Here is an 18841-nt window from a genome sequence, read left to right on the forward strand (position 1 = left end):
CTGGGGACCTGGTCTGCAGGCCAGGCATGTACCCTGACGGGGAATTGAACCAGCAACTCCTAGGTTCACAGGCTGGCATTCAATCCACTGTGCCACACCAGCCAGGGCTGATTGTTTCCTTAATTTCTCCACCTGCTCATTTATTATTGATGTATAGAAATGCAATATATTTTTAAGTACATTTTTTGACTATGCTATTACAGTTGTCCCATTTCCCCCCTTTATTTCTCTCTGCCTTGCACCCTCCTCCCACCCACATTTCCTCCCCCCTCACCTTAGTTCATGTCCATGGGTTGTACATATAAGTTCTTTGGCTTCTATATGTCCTATACTATTCTTAATCTCCTATACTATTTTCTACCTACCATTTATGCTACTTATTCCCACTACCTTTTCCCCTATTCTCCAGCCCTCCCCGATAACACTGCATGTGATCTCCATTTCTGTGATTCTGTTCCTGTTCTAGTTGTTTGCTTAGTTCGTTTTTGGTTTTAGGTTGAGTTGTTAATAGTTGTGAGTTTGTTGTCATTTTACTGTTCATAGTTTTTGTCTTCTTCTTTTTCTTAGATAACTCCCTTTGACATTTCATATAAGGGCTTGGTGATGATGAACTCCTTGAATTTTACCTTATGGGAAGCACTTTATCTGCCCTTTCATTTTAAATGATAGCTTTCCTGATAATGATAGCTTTCCAAGTAATCTTGGATGTAGGTCTTTGCCTTTCATAACTTCAAATGCTTTCCAGCCCCTTCTTGCCTGCAAGATTTCTTTTCAGAAATCAGCTGATAGTCTTATGGGAACTGCTTTGTCAGTAATTATCTCCTTTTCTCTTGCTGCTTTTAGAGTCTCCCCTTATCTTAGTCTTGAGTAATGTAATTATGATGTGCCTTGGTGTGTTCTTTCTTGAGTCCAACATTTTTAGGACTTTCTGAGCTTCCTGGACTTCCTGGAAGTCTATTTCTTTTGCCAAATTAGTTAAGTTCTCTATTATTTTTTCAAATAAGTTTTTAATTTCATGCTTTTCCTCTTCTCCTTTTGGTGAAGACCCCTATGATTAGGATGTTGGAACATTTAAAGATGTCCTGGAGGTTCCTAAGCCACTCCTCATTTTTTTTAATTCTTGTTTCTTCATTCTTTTCTGGTTAAATGTTTATTTCTTCCTTATGCTGCAAACTGTTGATTTGAGTCCCAGTTTCCTTCCCGTCACTGTTGGTTCCCTATACATTTTCCTTTATTTCACTTGCCATAGCCTTCCCTGTTTCCTCTATTTTGTGACCATACTCAACCATTTCTGTGAGCATCCTGATTACCAGTGTTTTGAACTGTGCATTTGATAGGTTGGCTATCTCTTCATTGCTTAGTTCTGTTTTTGCTGGAGCTTTGATCTGTTCTTTCATTTGGGCCATATTTCTTTGTTTTGGCTTTCCTCTTATGTAGTAAGGGGTGGAGCCTTAGGTATTTGCCAGGACAGGACAGCCCACATTGCTGACACTGTATATGGGGGAGGGGTCCAAGAGGAAACAATGGCACTTGCTCCACTCTGCCTGTTTTCAGTCACTTCACCCATTTCCCACAAGCAAATTTAGCCCTTCTGGTGCTGCTTCCTGGGAGGGTGGGTTTATATACATCCTAGGATGCTGGGGGTCTCCCCAATGAACTCTCCTGTGAGGCTGGGCGTTTCTCCTGCTGCTGCAGTCCCCCCACCCTCAGGTGTTTCAGTCAGAGATTTTGAGGCTTTATTTCCCCACACTGCAACCCTGGGTTGCTCAGTGTCTCACCCCCATTTGTTCCAGTTTGTCTGCACACGAGTATGGGACTGCCCAGTCCACCAGCCAGTCTTACCTGGGCCCTCCTGCCACCACGTTGCCTGCCCCAGTTTTCCAACCACTGCCTCGCCAGGAGTCCTCTCTGCCCAGCTGCTCATCTCTGCCCCCCTACTGGTCTGGGTGGATGTTTCTTCTTTAATTCCTTGGTTATCAGACTTCTATACAGTTCAATTTTCTTTCAGTTCTAGTGGTTTTTTGATGTGTTGCTTTTCTTCTTTTGGTTGTGCAAGAAGGCAGTGTGTCTACCTATGCTTCCATCCTGACCAGAAGTCTCTGAAATGCAATACATGTCTGTATATTGACTATGTATTCTGCAGCTTTATTGAATTTATTCTAATAGTTTTTTGGTGGACTTGTTAGGGTTTTCTATATATAGTATCATGTCATCTGCAAGTAAAGAGAGTTTAACTTCCTCCTTTCTGATTTGGATGCTTTTTATTTCTTGTCTGAGTGTCATGGCTAGGACTTCTAATACTATTGTTGAATGGAAGTGGTGATAGTAGGCATCTTTGTCTTGTTCCTGCTCTTAGAGGAAAAGCTTTCAGATTTTCACCATTGAGTGTGATATTAGCTGTGGGTTTGTTATATGTAGCCTTTATTATGTTGAGGTATGTTTGCATATATGTTCATCACGGATATTGGCCTATAATTTTCTTTTGTAATTAATATCTTTGGTTTTCAAACCATGTTAATGCTGGCTTCATATAATGAGTTTGAAAGCATTCCATCGTCTTGTTTTTTGAAATATTTTAAGAAGGATAGGTATTCTTTAAATGTTTGCTAGAATTCACCTGTGAAGCTATCTGGCACTGGAGTTTTATTTCCTAGGAGTTTTAGATTATTCCCTCAATTTCATTGCTAATGATCAGTCTATTTAGAATTTCTATTTCTTCCTGGTTCAGTCTTAGAAGGTTATATGCATTTAGAAATTTATGTGTTTCTTCTAAATTGTTGAATTTGTTGACATATAATTGTAGTATTCTGTAATGATTCTTTACATTTCTGTGGTGTTGTTACTTTTCTTGCTCTCTTTTTCTTAATGAGTTTGGCTAGTGTTGTCTATTTTGTTTATCTTTTCAAAGAATCAGCTTTGAGTTTCACTGATTTTTTTATTGTTTTAAATTTCTGTTATATTTCTATTTCAATCTTTATTTTCATCTTTCTGTATTTTGGGGTTTGTTATTCTTTTTCTAGTTCCTTTAGGTGTAGAGTTAGATTATTTGGAATTTTTCTTGTTTCCTACAGAGGTCTACCTATAGAGGTAGACCTCTATAGCTATGAACTTCCCTCTTAAAACTGCTTTGTCTGTGATGAAAGAAAAGCTTCTTAATCTGATTGTTTAAAGGTAGCTACAAAAGTGTATGTTAAGCATCACACTTAATGGTGAACACTGGGAGCTTTTCCTTTCAGGTTGGGAATGACACAAGATGCCCACTGTTGTCATTTTGTATTCCACCTTTTGCTGTAAGGATGATCCAGCACAGTTGGACAAACAATAAAAGATATATATAATTTGGAATGGAGGGATCAAAATAGTTATTTGTAGATTGTTTTTGTAGAAAATCCAAAAGAATAAACAGATGAATTATTTAGAGTCATAATCAGTTTGTAAAATTATTTTTCAGAAAAAAATAATATTAACTTTTAAATTAGTAGTCAGTCAGATAACATTTACAATATTAACAAAATTTGTGAAGTACTTTGTAATATAGTTAGCTAGAGTATTTTGTAATATATGTAGCTGTACAAATTTATTACAGAAAAATTTCTAAAACTTTATTGAGAGGTATTTAATGCTACTTTATTAGAGGTATTATTGAGAGGTAGATGAATGGTTATATATTCATAATTAGGAATACTATAATATTACAAGAAGTCAGTTTTCTCATATTGCCTCATAGCTTTCATACAATGCTTATTAAAATCTCAAAGTGTAGTTCGTTTTATGTATTTGTGTAGTTTTTTGGTTTTTGCTTGTTTCAGAATGTGACAAATTCATTGAAAAATTTATATGGCAATGCAAAGGTTAAAAATAAATATAACAATATCAAAGAATACATTGGGGGGACTTGTTCTACCAGATATTAAAGCTATATATATAAGTGTTAAGACAGTGTGGTATTGGTGTAGTGCTGGAGAAATAAACAGTAAAGTCTTAGAGAGCTCCGAGGCAGAGCCAGTGTACATGGACACTTGATTTAAGACAGGTGGTAGTCAGTCAGGTAGTGGCAGGTGGTAGTAGAGAGCAGTCAGGCGAGGGTAATCTTTTAAGTTACTGGTGATGGGGAAATTGGTGATTCTAATGGGAACAGTACAATTGAATCTCTGTCCCTTATGACATACAATAATCATTCAGAGGTGCATTATAGAATTAAATATAAAAGGAAACATTAAAAGGCACTTTAGAAGATACTACAGAATATATGATGATCTCAAAGTAGGAAAACATTCTAATAAACCACGAAGTTGTGAAACTGACCACATTAAAATGCAGAATTTCTGTTCAAAAGACAGTGAGACACAAGTAGCTGTGGGAGAGAAGGTACTTGCCACACATGTAACAACCATAGAACTCATAGTTGGAATATGAAGAATTACTAAAGTAGAAAAATGCCAACCAATTAAAAATGAGCAAAAGACTTGAACATGCCACTTAATAAAAGAGAGATTCTGCCCATCCAACAAATTTAAAAAGTGTCGGTAATTTGAAAGAAATCAGATTAAAAAAAAAAAAACAAGATATACCACCTTACACCCACTAGATTGGAAAATTATCAAAAATAAAATAATACCAAGTAGTGGTGTGGATGTAGAGCTACAGCAACACAGTGCTGGTGGGAGAGTAATTGGTACAGTATGTTGGCAAATTGGTATTTCCTAGTCAAGTTGAAGATAAACACACTTGTAACTTAAGATTCTGCTTCTAGAATGATATCCTAGAACAGCGTCATTTGTGCGTCAACAGGACGGGTGTATTAGTGTTCGGGCAAGCACTATTCATAGTCCCTTCAAACTGTAAACAGTCCAGTTTGAGCTATTCATATAATTACAATTGTATGAATCACTGTAATAAATATATTGATATATGAAGTTCTATATCACAGTGTATACAGAAACATGCAACAACATGGATGAATTCCATGTACAGGCATACCTTGTCTTATTGTGCTTCACTTTATTGCACTTCACAGGTGTTGCATTTTTTTTACAAATTTAAGGTAAGACCCTCCAACAGCAAAAAAAAAAAAAAATTATGACTTGCTGAAGATTTAGATGATGGTTAGCATTTTTGGCAATAAAGTAATAAATTAAGGTATATACATTGCTTTTTAAGACATAATGCTATGCTATTACACACTTAATAGACTACAGTATAGTATAAACATAACTTTTACGTGCACTGGGAAACCAAAATACTTGTGTGACTCACTTATTGTGATATTTCCTTTATTGCAGTGGTCTGGAACTGAACCCACAATATTTCCCAGGTATGCCTGTATATCCCTCCAAAATGAAAAACACGTTTATAAACAAGAACATACACACAGAGTTCATAGCAGCACTAGCCACAATAGTCAAAACGTGGAAACAGTCCAAATATCCATCAGTGGATGAGTGGATAAACAAAGTGTGGTATATACACACAATGGAGTATTATCCAGCCATAAAAGAATGAAGTACCAACACATGCTGCAGCCTGGATGAACCTCAAAAACTATGCTAACTGAAAAATGTCAGACACAGAAGGTCACATACTGTGTGATCCCATGTATAAGAAATACTCAAAATAAATAACTCCATAATGAGAGATTGGTGGTTGCCAGGGGCTAGGGATGTGAAGTAATAGGGAGAAATTGCTTTTAGCGGGTAAGGAGTTTTATTTGGAGTGATAAAAAATGTTTGTAACTACAGATGGTGGTTGCACGACATTGTAAATGTACTAAGGGCCACTGAATTGTTAACTTTAAAATGGTTAGTTTTATGAAATGTAAATTCTACCTCAAATTATTTTAAATATGAATTTATATATGATATGAAATAATTTATTGCACCGTTGCTTGTAAAAGCAAAAACTACAAATAACCCAGATGCTCATTAGCAACTGGTTAAATACATTAGAGTCTCCATGCACTGGAATACTATAAACAAGAACTAGGAAGCTCTGCACAAACTAATGTTGAAAGGTCTCTAAGATGTACCATTTACCGGGGGATAAAAGACAAGATATAAAACAGTTCATATGCTACTATTTATGTTAAAATGCAAGAGCAGATTATTCTACGCTTTAACTTTTTTGAGGAAACACTAAACTAATTTCCACACCAGCTGAACTATTTTAAATTTCTATCAGCAATGTATGAGGGTCCCATAATTTCTACATTTGTTATTCCTTAACAGCACTTAATTACTTCCTTTTTTAAAAAATATAGACATCCTAGTGGGTGTGATGAGGTACCTCACTGTGGTTTTGATTTGCATTCCCTGACTGTTGATACTGAGCATGTTTTCATGTGCTTGTTGGCCATTTGTGTATCTTGTTTGGAGAAATATTTAAGTCCTTTGCTTATTTTTTTCTTTGCTTATTTTATAATTGAGTTGTTTTTTTGAGATACGAGAATTCTTTACATATTCTTGGTACTAGTCCCTTATCAGGTATATATTTTCTAAATATTTTCTGCCATTCTGCAGGTTCTGTTTTTATTTTTGATAACATTTGATATACAAGTTTTTAATTTTGATGAAGTCCAATTATGTTTTTTTGTGCTTTGATGTCATACCTAAGACTCTATTGCTTAAGCCAGTATAATGAAGATTTATTCTATGTTTTCTGCTAAGATATTTATGGCATTAAGCTGTTATATTTAGGTCATTGATCCATTTCAAGTTAATTTTTGTAATATGGAGTTAGGTAGGAGTTCAACTTCATTCTTTTGCTTCCTAATTGTGAATATCCAGTTATCCTAGCACCATTTGTTGATGAGGCTATTTTTCCCCTTTGAATGGGCCTGGCACCTCTAATGGTAGATATTTATAAAAGGAAACATTTAAGCTAAGAATATCTGTTGATTAAAAGATACCAAAGAAAGTGAAAAGAAGCTCAGACAGGGAGCAATATATAGAACTTTCTAGAAGCATAAAGTGAACTTTTAAAATCAATAAGAAAAAGACATCCCAATAAAAAGATCAGCAAGAATGTGTTTCCCTAAAGAAAGAAACACGAATGGCCAATTATAGGCATGAAAAGGTGCTCAAAATAAACAGTAATGTGTATTTTAACCATGAGATACTATTTGTATGCTCTGAGGCTGGCAAAAATAAGAAGTCTGACAATAACTGTGTTGGCATGGGTCCGAAGCAATGAGACCTAAGATCTGCTCTGAAGTGTCAGTTAGTTACCAGTGCTTTTTAATACAGTGTATCATCTAGTCAAGTTGAATATGTGAATTCATGCATTTGTATAACCTAGTAATTCTATTTCTATCACCGCACGCTAGAGACATTCTTATGCCCATGTGTCAGGGCACAAATACAGGGGTGGACAAAAGTAGGTTTACAGTTGTGAGTATGAAAATAATTAATATTAATTACTGTATTATTTATTTGTATTATTTTCATACAAACTGTAAACTTACTTTTGACCACTCTTGTATAGTGATATTTACACCAGCATTGTCCCTAATAATAAAAACAAAAAATAGCCGAGATGTTTATAAACAGGAGAACTGATGAATTGATTATACATAATTTTGAGTAGTAAAGCAGGAAAATATGCTTAATATTATTCCTTCTACATTTTTAAAGCATACAGATTTAAGCAGTAAATATTTGGAAAGGTTATGAAAATAATAAAATTCAGGATAGCAGTTACTCCTGGGTATTGTAGGAGAAATATGATTAAGGAGGCATGTTGTATTGGTTAAGATACAGGTTTAGCTGCAAATGACAGAAACCCCAAATAGTGACATGAACAGGATGTGAATTTATTTGTCTTGTAGTAGATTGAAAATATTCTAGTCCTGACAGCTGTGCTTTACACGGTTACCTAGGAGCCAGGCTCCTCCTGCCTGTTTAATGGTTTCTGCATTACCCTCACCCACGTGGGCACAGAGGCTCACCACCACAGCTGTTACAGGTATCACGGTGGAAGAATGAAGGAGTAAGTGACTTTCTTAAGATCACTTCCTGGACATTGCACACATGACTTCTCTTCACGATGTTCTGGCTAGAACTCAGTCATTTTTAAATGCAAGAAAGCTTAACAAACGAGCCCAGCCAAAAATCAGGAGCTTTGAACAGGGAGACAGCACAGGTATCAGGAGGAAAGTGGCAATGTAGTAGCAGTCTCTTTTACAGCCTTGTGTGGGCAGTGTAAGAGGGAAAAGACATCACAGGTATTGGTAATGTTCTGTTTCGTAAAGTAGGATGGTGAGTATAGGCATTTTTTAAGTTATTTTAAAAAATATAAATTATATATTCTTTTGTACATATGAAATGTTTCATTATTGAAGTTATAAAATTTAATGAGTATTTTCCAGGATTTGACTTGAATTTTATGCACCATATGGTATTGTTGATCACACCCTCTAGACATTTGCATTTTTATTGGCAAGAATCTCCTGGTTTTTCTCTTATTTCTCCATCCATTCCTTTTCAGCCTCCTGGGCTTCACTTTCTCTGCAGGGAAAAAAAAGGCCTTTTCCTAGATGCCCCTCACTTGTCTCCATAATTATTTAGGATAGTTTCAAATTGGCTAATGGGTTTCCCGGATTTGGAAAAATTTCAAGAGAAAACTAATTATATGGTAAATATTCAGATTTTATTAACTTTTATTCATAATGCTCTAGCCATATATGGAAAAAGCGAAATTAACATTTTTCTCTTTGTAATTTCAAATAAGTGTTCCTTATACCTTTCTGAACTACATCAAGAAAGAGCAAATAATTCTATAATGAGTCAAAAATACCAGTGCGTCTTGTAAATGTAAGAAACAGCAACTAACTGTTCCTATATATTTATACATATAATTAAAATAAATCTTGGAAATAACTCAACATTCTTATAATCATGTATCCACATGTTGTATCTTTTTATAAAAACTCATCTGTTTACTAGATCACCCAGAATATAACGACTGCATTTCCTAGCCTTCCTTGTAACTAGGTGTGACCATCTGACCTAAGTCCTGGCCAATGAAATGTAAACAGAAGTCATTATGTGATAAATTTTAGCATACATTAACAGGGACTTTTTTTTTCCAATGAAATAGTCTCAGGCATACATGCACTTGAAGTTTTATTCACTTTTTAATTTTTTTTTAAGCAAATAAGTTAAAATTCATTTGGTCAGCATTCATACTTTTTTGATTTAGTTAACATGGTTTTCTTGAGGTTCCTGGACTCAAATCTTTATCTTAAAAGCCTCAGACTCATGTAATGTATTGCATATTTCATGCATATCTTTTTAACGTTTTACTTTAAATTAAATTTAATGTAAACATGTAAAATACTCATAGTACTTCACTGTTATTCCATTGAAGATATTGTCTGTCAGTAGAATTTAAGGCAGAAATTTAAGTTTCACTCATTGGTTGTGATAGGTTGCAACGAGGCAAAGAATATGCACAGTTCTTACCATAGTCCTTGCTCACGATCTCCTAGAGTTCTCACTAATCTGGAGTGTAACCACTTTCTTTTTACCCAAAGTTTCTCAAACTCATTTCTCCTCATTGTTATTTTACAAGATGGAAAAAAGACCCATTTTTATAGACGTTGCTCTTCATTTTGAAAAACTGAAAAGGAATAGTCAAGGCTCATCACATTCATGGCCTTAAGTAACTTCTCTCACCCTGTCATTTTAAAGGTCTTTCTCCAAGGTGACTTAAGCCAGGACTTCTTTCTCTGTTATTCAGATACTGTGCTATAACTGTTACATTCTCTCTTTCTCAGTTTTCAAGGGGAAAAAAAATGAAGTCTTTAAATGATGTTTTTTTTTCTTGCAGACTTTGCCTTCAAAAGAAACTGTGTTTTTAAATACTACACAAATGCCTTGTCTGCAGTCAGCTTCAACTTGGAGTACCTGTGAACACAATTCAAAGTCTCAAATATTCAGAGAACATGTATCAGAGCTAGATTCTTCTTTCCACTCTGTTCTATCATTGCCATCAGGTAAGCCCCCTTATAGAAATTTTCTAAGTAACTGAATATTTTCTAAGTGAAATTTAATCCTATAAATACAAGGAATCTGATAACATTTTAGTTATCAATTATCCTGGATATTATAACTAAACAGTTTTCATAGAGGAATTAAGTCACAGCCTGAGAATATCTATAATCTACAACAGGGTAAATGAGACATATACATCCCCACATCCCAAAGTGGTTTTAAGGTTCCAGTTACTGGCTTCTGTTGGAACCTTTCCCGTCTTATCTAAGAACTAAAGTACATACTGAGCTTTAAAAAAAAAAAAGAAACAAACAAACAAACATTTTACCTTCTGGTTATCTCAGGTTCTTCTCTTTATAGGAATATCTCAAATGGGCTTTCGTTTCCTTTCAGCCTTTGGTCCTAATCGTCCAGGGACTGCTGCTCTTTGTAAAGCACTAGTCTTTGTACTTATCCCTGCTCTGAATCTTACTTTGGTTTTTACCAGAATTAAAATGGTGTCTTAAGTACTTCATATTTTGAAGTGAGTTCCTGGCAAGAACTATTTGATTACATCTTTGAGGAAACCTTAATAGAAAGAAACTAATAAATATAATAGTAATGCAGCTAGCATTTGGTCTTAGTGTACACTGGGCCATATAAAAGCATGTTACCCTTTCTTATTTCTTACAGCTCTATGATGGTAGGCACTATTGTCCTCTATCTTAGATACATACGAGAATGTTGGAGATATTAAATTACTCATCTGGGATGACACAGATAATTAGTGATAAAGGTAGGATTTGGTCTGAGATAGTCATCCTCCAGAGCCATATTCCTAACTTTTACTCTTCACTGCCTGTTTCTTATTAGTACATTTGCTCTGACGATATAACCCTGAGAGCTAGTCCTTTATCTCAATCCTTTTATGCCCCCTATAATAAGATTATCTTTCTCACCTACTAATTAGGATTATTCTTTTCTTCTTGTGTTCATTTAGTAAAAATCTGAACACCTAGTACTGTATACTAGGTACTAAATAGGAGTTAGGAGTATAAATATAAATAAATCCCTCAAGGTACTTGCAGTCTAGTTTAAGACAATAGAAATGTAAACTAATACGTATAATAAAGTGTTATGAAGAATTTTGATGAAAGCCCACCAGCAACAGTGTGGGTGCTAAGGAAGGTATTTGGGTAGAACAAGAACCTTCCCTAGTTATATCATGTTTTCTCACAACTCATGAAGAACAATGGTAGAATAGATGATAGTCTCTTTATGAAAGTAAGTGCTAGTTCTTTGGAGAAACAAACTTATGTTTTGGTAATTGGAAATATCAGAATCCTGAAATGTTTCAGCCAGCCTCCATGATGATACTCATGAACCCTTTTTTTTTCCATATTTTTTCACACTTTAGTATGGATCTGCCATCAAAATACATCATTTGAGGGAGAGATGCTTCTTTGTTTAAAATTCAGACCCTTCCTAGGTCTATCCTGCTATGTGTTCATAGTTTTCTTAAAAAAATAAATACCTTCTCTCAGTAACATGTCCAGTATATCAACTGCTTTATAAAATTATGTTTCCTAGGAAAAAGGTTAGGTTTCTCTTAATAAGTGCTTTTTAAGATGAATTTGTTTTTGTGTTCTTGATTTAAAAAATAACCCTTGATAAATGTGAAGCACATCTTACTACTTAGCTTCTCTTTTGGTTGTGAGAATATAGAATGCAAACAGTGACTTGAATGTCTCTCTTTAATGAGAGCTATCTTGTCAATAGGCTTCAATACTTGTAAAAGATTCATTTTGTGATTCATAATACTGGTAACCTAAGAAAATGTAAAAATTGACATTTTCATAAAAAGTGGCATCTGAAAAGTTTTTCCTTCAAGTAATTAAAGCCATCTATTTTATCTTTTGGAAACCTCATTATTTCCAATGCAAAGGTTTTGGAGATGGGATAGAATGATCTTAAAAAGAGTCCCCAGGTTTGGCTGTATGTTTGACTAAAGACATTTTGGGTACATCTGTTTTCATTTGTGAATATTTACAATTCTGTTCATCTATGTACTATTTTAGTTGTTCATCATGTTTATTTATTTAGAACATTCAATCAGCAATTCCAAAATACCACTACCTATATGTTTGAAAGAATATTCTACCACTTGTGAGAATTGTGACTTTTTAAGCTTTTCCTTATTTTTCTAAGCTTATAAGGTATGTGCTATTTATGGAAAGAAAGCAATCTTAATGAATCTATAAAGAGTAGTGTTCACTGAAAATATGGTTTTTTAACTTATTTTTCCAGATGTGCCTCTCCATTTTCACTTTGAAACATTGTTAAAAAAGACTGAAATAAAAGGAGATCTTGCCGAAAATAAATTTGTAGGAGACTGTATCCTATCTCCGTCCCCTGGTATGTCATTTACAGATCTTGTACTTTATATATATACCTTTTATATTTTTCATATACTATTTTTGCTTTTGAAAGAAATAAAACTTATCAAAGGAATAAATGTAAATCTTTAATTTTTAATATTCACTTTTCACACACACACACACAGAAAATACACAGGAGTAATCCTAACCAGAAATGTGTGATACTTACTGAATGGAAATTATGAAATACTACTGATAAATAAAAAAAGAAATTTAAATAAATATGGATAAACAGCATTCCTGGACAGTAAGATTAATAAGGATGTAAGTTCTCCCTATTGGTTTAAATATTTAATGCAGTATAATTAGGAATTCTAATAGAATTTGATTAACTTAACAAAATAACTGTAAAGCCCATTGGGAAAAATAAAGAGAAGATATAAAAAGAATTGCTAGAAAAAGTATTGAGAGAATCTAGCACAACCACTTATGGAAGTATGACAAAAAACCTATAATTATTAGCTTAGATTCAGTTTTACTTACATTTAAGAAAGTAGACCCATGAGGTAGACTAACAGCTTATACTTTATTATATAAGTGAAATCAGTGAGAAAATGGAGAACTATTCACTAAAGAATATTGTTAGTCTTTGGGGGAAAGTTCATTTGCACAGTCATTTCATATTATGTATCAGAATTAATTCTAACTGGTTCAAGAATTTCAAGTAAAAAACTAAAATTATAAAATAAAACCTGAAAAATTATAATGAAATGTTTCTGAGTACTCTGAATGGGGGTGGGGACATTGTGCTTGGAAGCTATCAGAAAAAAGTATCAACATATTTTTACTATCTGCAAAGCTAAAACATCAGTATTAAAAGTGTCATAAAAATGTTTTACTTTTAAGATAAAATTATTTCAGGAAGAAATAATCATCTACTCAAAAACTTAAGAATCAACTGAATGCCTCTTAGAATTAGAATTCTGAAAAGTACCAGATTTTAAAATAAAGTTTATAAATTAACTTATAAATACCAGTAATAACAAGTTAGAATATGTAAAGGAATGTTACCCTACACACATTAAAATATATCTAGGAATAAACCTAACAAGGGCCTATATGAGGAAAACATCAAAAGTTTACTGAGGAACATAAGACGACGTGCTGTTATGGAGAGAAATACCCCATTCCTGTCAAAAGACAGTTTTAAATAACTTAAGATGTCCCTTTTCCCCAAATTAATTTATAATGTAGTTCTAGTCAGAATCACATAGGTATTCTTATAATGAAACAATTATTCAGAAGTTTATCTCAGAGAATATTTGAGTGGCCAATAAAAACTAAAAAATCAATAAGAAGGTGTCAGATATCAAACTGTATTACGAAGCTATACTCCTTCAAGTCCTGTGGAGCTGGCAGTGAGGAACTGCAGCCTCCCAGGCCTGGGCCTTAGGGCGGAGGCAGTGAGAAGATGGCAGATGGCCCAGTGCTGGGGACAGGGATGTGTGGATCTGGAAAATCAAGAAGCTTGGAGGTGGCCTGCGATGATGCACAGGCATGAAATCACTGACCATTCCTCCCAAAGACCAGATTTCAGGAGTGGCAAAAATGTTAGCAGATGAGTTTGGAACTGTGTCTCTAACATTAAGTCACAATCAAACTGCCTTTCAATCCTGGGAGCCCTTACATCTGTACAATAAAGTCTCAAACTTTATAACAAAGCACCTCCAAATGGCCTGGTTGTTTACTGTGGTACAATTATAACAGAAGAAGGAAAGGAAAAGAAAGTTTCAAACCAATTAATGCATCATTGTATTTGCGTGACAACAAATTCCATCCAGAGGCTCTTACAGCGCTACCACCAGAGGGTAGCAAGTTTGGCTTCATTGTAATAGATGGTAGTGGTGCACTTTTTGGCACACTCCAAGGAAACACCTGTGAAATCCTACACAAATTCACTCTGAATTCCCCAAGGAAATATGGTAGAGGTCAGTCAGCCTTGAGTTTTGCCCATTTAAGAATGGAAAAGTGACATTAACTATGTTCAGAAAGCAGCTGAGACTGCTATGCAGCTGTCTACTTCCAGGGACAAAGTGAATGGGGCTGGTCTTGTTTTAGCTGGATCAGTTGACTTTAAAGCTGAACTAAGTCAATCTGATATGTTTGATCAGAGGGTGCATTCAAAAGTTTTAAAATTATCTGATACATTCTGTGGTGGTGAAAATGGATTCCACCAAGCTAATGAGTTATCTACTGAAGTACTCTTCAACGTGAAATTTATTCAAGAGAGTGAATTACTAGAATGATACTTTGATGAAATCAGCCAGGACATGGCAAGTACTGTTTTGGAGTTGAAGATACACTAAAGGCTTTAGAAATGGGAGCTGTAGAAATTCTAATAGGCCATGAAAATCTGAATGTAGTGAGATACGTTCTTCACTGCCAAGGCACAGAAGAGGAGGAAATTCTCTAACTCCAGAAGAGATGGGTAAATCTCTTTTCACAGGCAAAGAGGACAAAAACATGAACTAGAGCATGCCTTTGCTGGAACGGTTTGCAAACAACTATAAAAAATTTATGCTACACTGGGAATTGTCACAGATAAGTCACAAGAAAGATCGTACTTTGTGAAAGGATTTGGTGAAATTAGAGGTATCTTGTGGTACCGTGTAGATTTCTAGGGAATGGAATACCAAGGAGGAAAAGATAAATTTTTTGACCTTGATGACTACTAGGTAGTTGACACGGGCCTGGCAAAATGTGCCTCACCCTCCGGCATCCAACCCAAGGAGCATACCCATGGTGGAATCCAATCAGATCCTTGCCTTACAGTTACAACATTTCCAGAGCTAAATCCATAAGCACTAGATATTGAAAACCAAAACAAAACCAGACCCAACCCTACAGTTTGGGTTGTCATGGTGTCAGTGCAGCAGCCTATAACTATTAAGTTCCTAAATACTACTTTGGACTAATTTAAACAAGAATCCAGTTTTTACTTTTACTCAATGGTGAAATTGGTTGCTCTTGTATTTTATGAAAAAATGATTTTTTAACCTTCATAGGAGCAAAATTACTTTTGCTGTCAACCTTCAGAACTTAATAGAAATGAGATCATACTAGTTTCTTATTTTGATTGGAAAAAAATTAAATTGGTGCATTTTGCATAGACCCATTTACATGCATTCTCAGTTTAGACTGCATAAGAAGAAATACATGTGGTGACATGTTGGTGCTGATGGAAGCCAGATCAAGGAAATGAAACAAAAGGCCTAGAGACAGACCAAAGGGTTCATTATATGATAAGGTGGTGCTTCCTATCAGCTGGAAAGGATGGCCTAGTCAATAAATAATAAAGAACAATTAGGAAGTACTCCTTATATGCCAGTACCAATTGAAGGGCTATATATCTGTTTGCTTTAATCTCTGCAATATTGTACAGCAAGTACTACTTTTCTCTTTGACTGACTTTCCCCAGATCACAGTTGAGTAGTGGCAGAGCTAGGATTCAAATCTAAGCAATATGGCTCAGAGCACATGCTCAAACTGCTGTTTCTGTAGTAATTAGTGGCATTAAATAATGACTTTTAGGAAAAGATAAAATGAGACCTCTAACTTAAAACAAATTTAAGATGGATAAACATTCAAATACATTCCAGATGAGTTAAAAAATTAATGTAAAAACTATCTTATGAATTAGAAAAACTATTTGTATTCGGTGAATACTTATATGCCAGACTCCTTTTTCTGGTTATATTAATAAATTTAAACATTATAATCATCAATTTTGGTAAGACTGTAGCTAAAATAGGACCCTCCATATATTTGAGGTACCACTAAGAATTGATATAAGCCTTCTGGGAAGTATTGTGAATTGCATTTATAAGACCTTCAAAGTATCTACTTCTTAAAATAAGACCATTGAGGAAAATGAAAACAACTACTTATATACTTGCTCACAATAAATTACTAACCTGTCAACTCTGTATTCTGATTCAATAAACCCATTTCCAAGAACATAGTTTAATCTTAAATATAGAACCACCTTTATTTATAACATATTTACTTAGTATATTTGTGTTAGTAAAAAATTAGAAACAACTTGAGCACAATAGACATGGTTAGCTATCTAATGTAGTGGAATATACAGCTTTCAAAAATATCTTTTTAAAATTACTTTTTATTTTTTAAAATTTTATACTCCCTGGCTGGCGTAGCTCAGTGGATTGAGCACGGGCTGCGAACCAAAGCATCACAGGTTCGATTCCCAGTCAGGGCACATGCCTGGGTTGCAGGCCACAGCCCCCAGCAACTGCACATTGATGTTTCTCTTTCTCCTTCCCTTCCCTCTCTAAAAAGAAATAAAATCTTTAAAAAATTTTATCCTTACCTGAGGACCATTGTTTTCATTGCCTTTAGAGAGAGAAAGGGAAATACCAATATGGGAGAAACATCAATTTGCTGCCTCCCGTACACATCCCGACTGGGGATCAAACCTGCAACCCAGGCACGTGCCCTGACCCGTCTGGGGATCCAACCCACAGCTTTTTGGTTAACGGGACAATGCTCCAACCAGCTGAGCCACACTGCCAGGGTCAATAATATCTTAAACTCATATAAGGATGGAAACATTTATCAAAGAATGCTAAGTAATCTAAAAGGAAAAAAAAGGCTTTACTTTTATGTATGATACATGTAAAAATGCTACTTTTTAGCAGTCAGAGGCAACATGTAGGCCTTTTGGGGATCCTGATTTGAACTCAGCTGTGCATACACACACCTGCACACCAACACAGGCACAACTTTTGAGACAGAGAAATTTGAACCTGGACTGGATGTTGGACATCAGTGAATTGTTCATTTTGTTGGATGTGATAATGCATGTGCTTATATAAATACACAAACTGTATCTGTTAGGAGATTCAAGCTGACATATGAGTACATGTAAATGATATGTGTGGGATTTACTTTAAAACACTTTTAGCAAAAAATGGTGGGGGACGAAACAGGATTGGTTACCAATTTATAATTTTTGATGTTGAATGATAGGTACGTGGGAGTTCATTATCTTAGTCTCCATTTTTTTTTTAATTTCCCACAGTAAATTTAAAGTGCTTAGGACAAGGAACAATTGTTTATGTTTAGGAAAAAAGAATAAAGAAATAATAGAAAAATATAGGTTATGTTCTGGTTCTTTTTCATAATTTAATTCTCTTTAGAATTTATCCTGAGACTAAACTTTTTTAAAAGTAGGAAAAATGCATGCATGAAATAATTTATTTCAAAAATGTCCTTAATAGAAATAATATGACAGCTCTAATGGCTAGGGAATAGTTAAATTATATTTAATCGAAGAATGTTAGGCGACCATCTCAAAAAATAACAATGAAGAGTTAGTTATCAGATAAAAAACATTTCACATATATTCAAATAAAATTATACTTGAAGTATGAAATGTATTATTGAAAGGAAATATACAAAAATGAAATTATATGTTAGTGAGGTGAGGTGATTATATTTATTCTAATGTTGCTCTTATCTGACTGTAAAAAAAATAGATCAGTGTAAATGTGTTAGGCATAGAATTAATAGTAATGTCTCAGTAATGTAATGAAATGTTAGTAATGGGAAATTAAGAACTAAGGACATTTGAGTTGAATGCTGTATTATTAGGCAAATAATGAAGTATTCTTTGTATCCACTTCTCTCCTGTCCTACCACTCCCAACCCAAATAAGCACTACTTAGGTTTCATCCTGTATAAATATTTTAACTCGCTAGTCATTAATTTTACTGTTAGTGACTTCTAGAGAACTAAGTAAAAGTAGACATTCATTGAGTGTCTACTCTGTGCCAGGTAGAGCGTTAAGTGAAGAATCAAAGGTGAATCAGGAAATCAAAGAAATTGTAATGGGTAGCAGACACAATTATTGAGACGTGAATGGGTACATATATAATGAAAATGTTCTAAAAAGAAGAGGAAGTGTATAACTCTGCCTAGAGGAAGGCAGGGGAAGAGAGGTTAAGAGTGATAGGAAAAGAGCAAGATGAACTCCAGTAAGACAGTGATGTATAGCTCTACTTAAATGGAATTTAGCCGTGTTGTTGGAATGCCAATTCTGATTCAGCAATTCTAGAATGGGGTCCAAGATTCTGCATTTATAACAAGGTCCTAGGTGACTCAAATGCTATTGGGGCATATTGAGTAACAAAGTTTTAAAATGGAAACAAACACGTGACTTGTCATGGAGCCATGAGACAGTGCAATGTGTTCAAGTACACACAAATGGCCTGGTATATGTGTAGGGTAGATTGTGTGAAGGTAAATAGTGGTATGTGTTCTCCAGACTTTGGATTTACTGTGGACTGCCCATTATAGCTGGCAGTTGTGACAGCAATGCTGACTTAGAATAACAAGGACGTAGAGAAAAGACAATGCCAATTTAAGGGCCTGTACTCATCGAAATATTCAAAGTCATAAAAGATAAGACAATGA

The 18841-nt window shown here is 34.7% G+C and overlaps 1 protein-coding gene and 1 pseudogene across 4 annotated transcripts in view; both read left to right on the plus strand.

Moving 5' to 3' along the window:
* KANSL1L (KAT8 regulatory NSL complex subunit 1 like) overlaps positions 1–18841 on the plus strand; it is a 113678-nt gene that overhangs the window by 80970 nt on the left and 13867 nt on the right. For all 4 annotated transcript variants that reach the window (XM_045855422.1, XM_045855405.1, XM_045855413.1 and 1 more), the window contains 2 exons: positions 9826–9991; positions 12276–12383. In XM_045855422.1, the coding sequence (XP_045711378.1) occupies positions 9826–9991; positions 12276–12383 (274 nt within the window). The remainder of the gene's footprint in view (positions 1–9825; positions 9992–12275; positions 12384–18841) is intronic.
* Positions 13904–15081, plus strand: LOC123829585 (annotated as a pseudogene).

This window comes from Phyllostomus hastatus, unplaced genomic scaffold (genome assembly GCF_019186645.2).
Source record: "Phyllostomus hastatus isolate PE091 unplaced genomic scaffold, TTU_PhHast_1.1 phas_contig_137, whole genome shotgun sequence".
In the NCBI taxonomy this organism is placed as follows: Eukaryota; Metazoa; Chordata; class Mammalia; order Chiroptera; family Phyllostomidae; genus Phyllostomus; species Phyllostomus hastatus.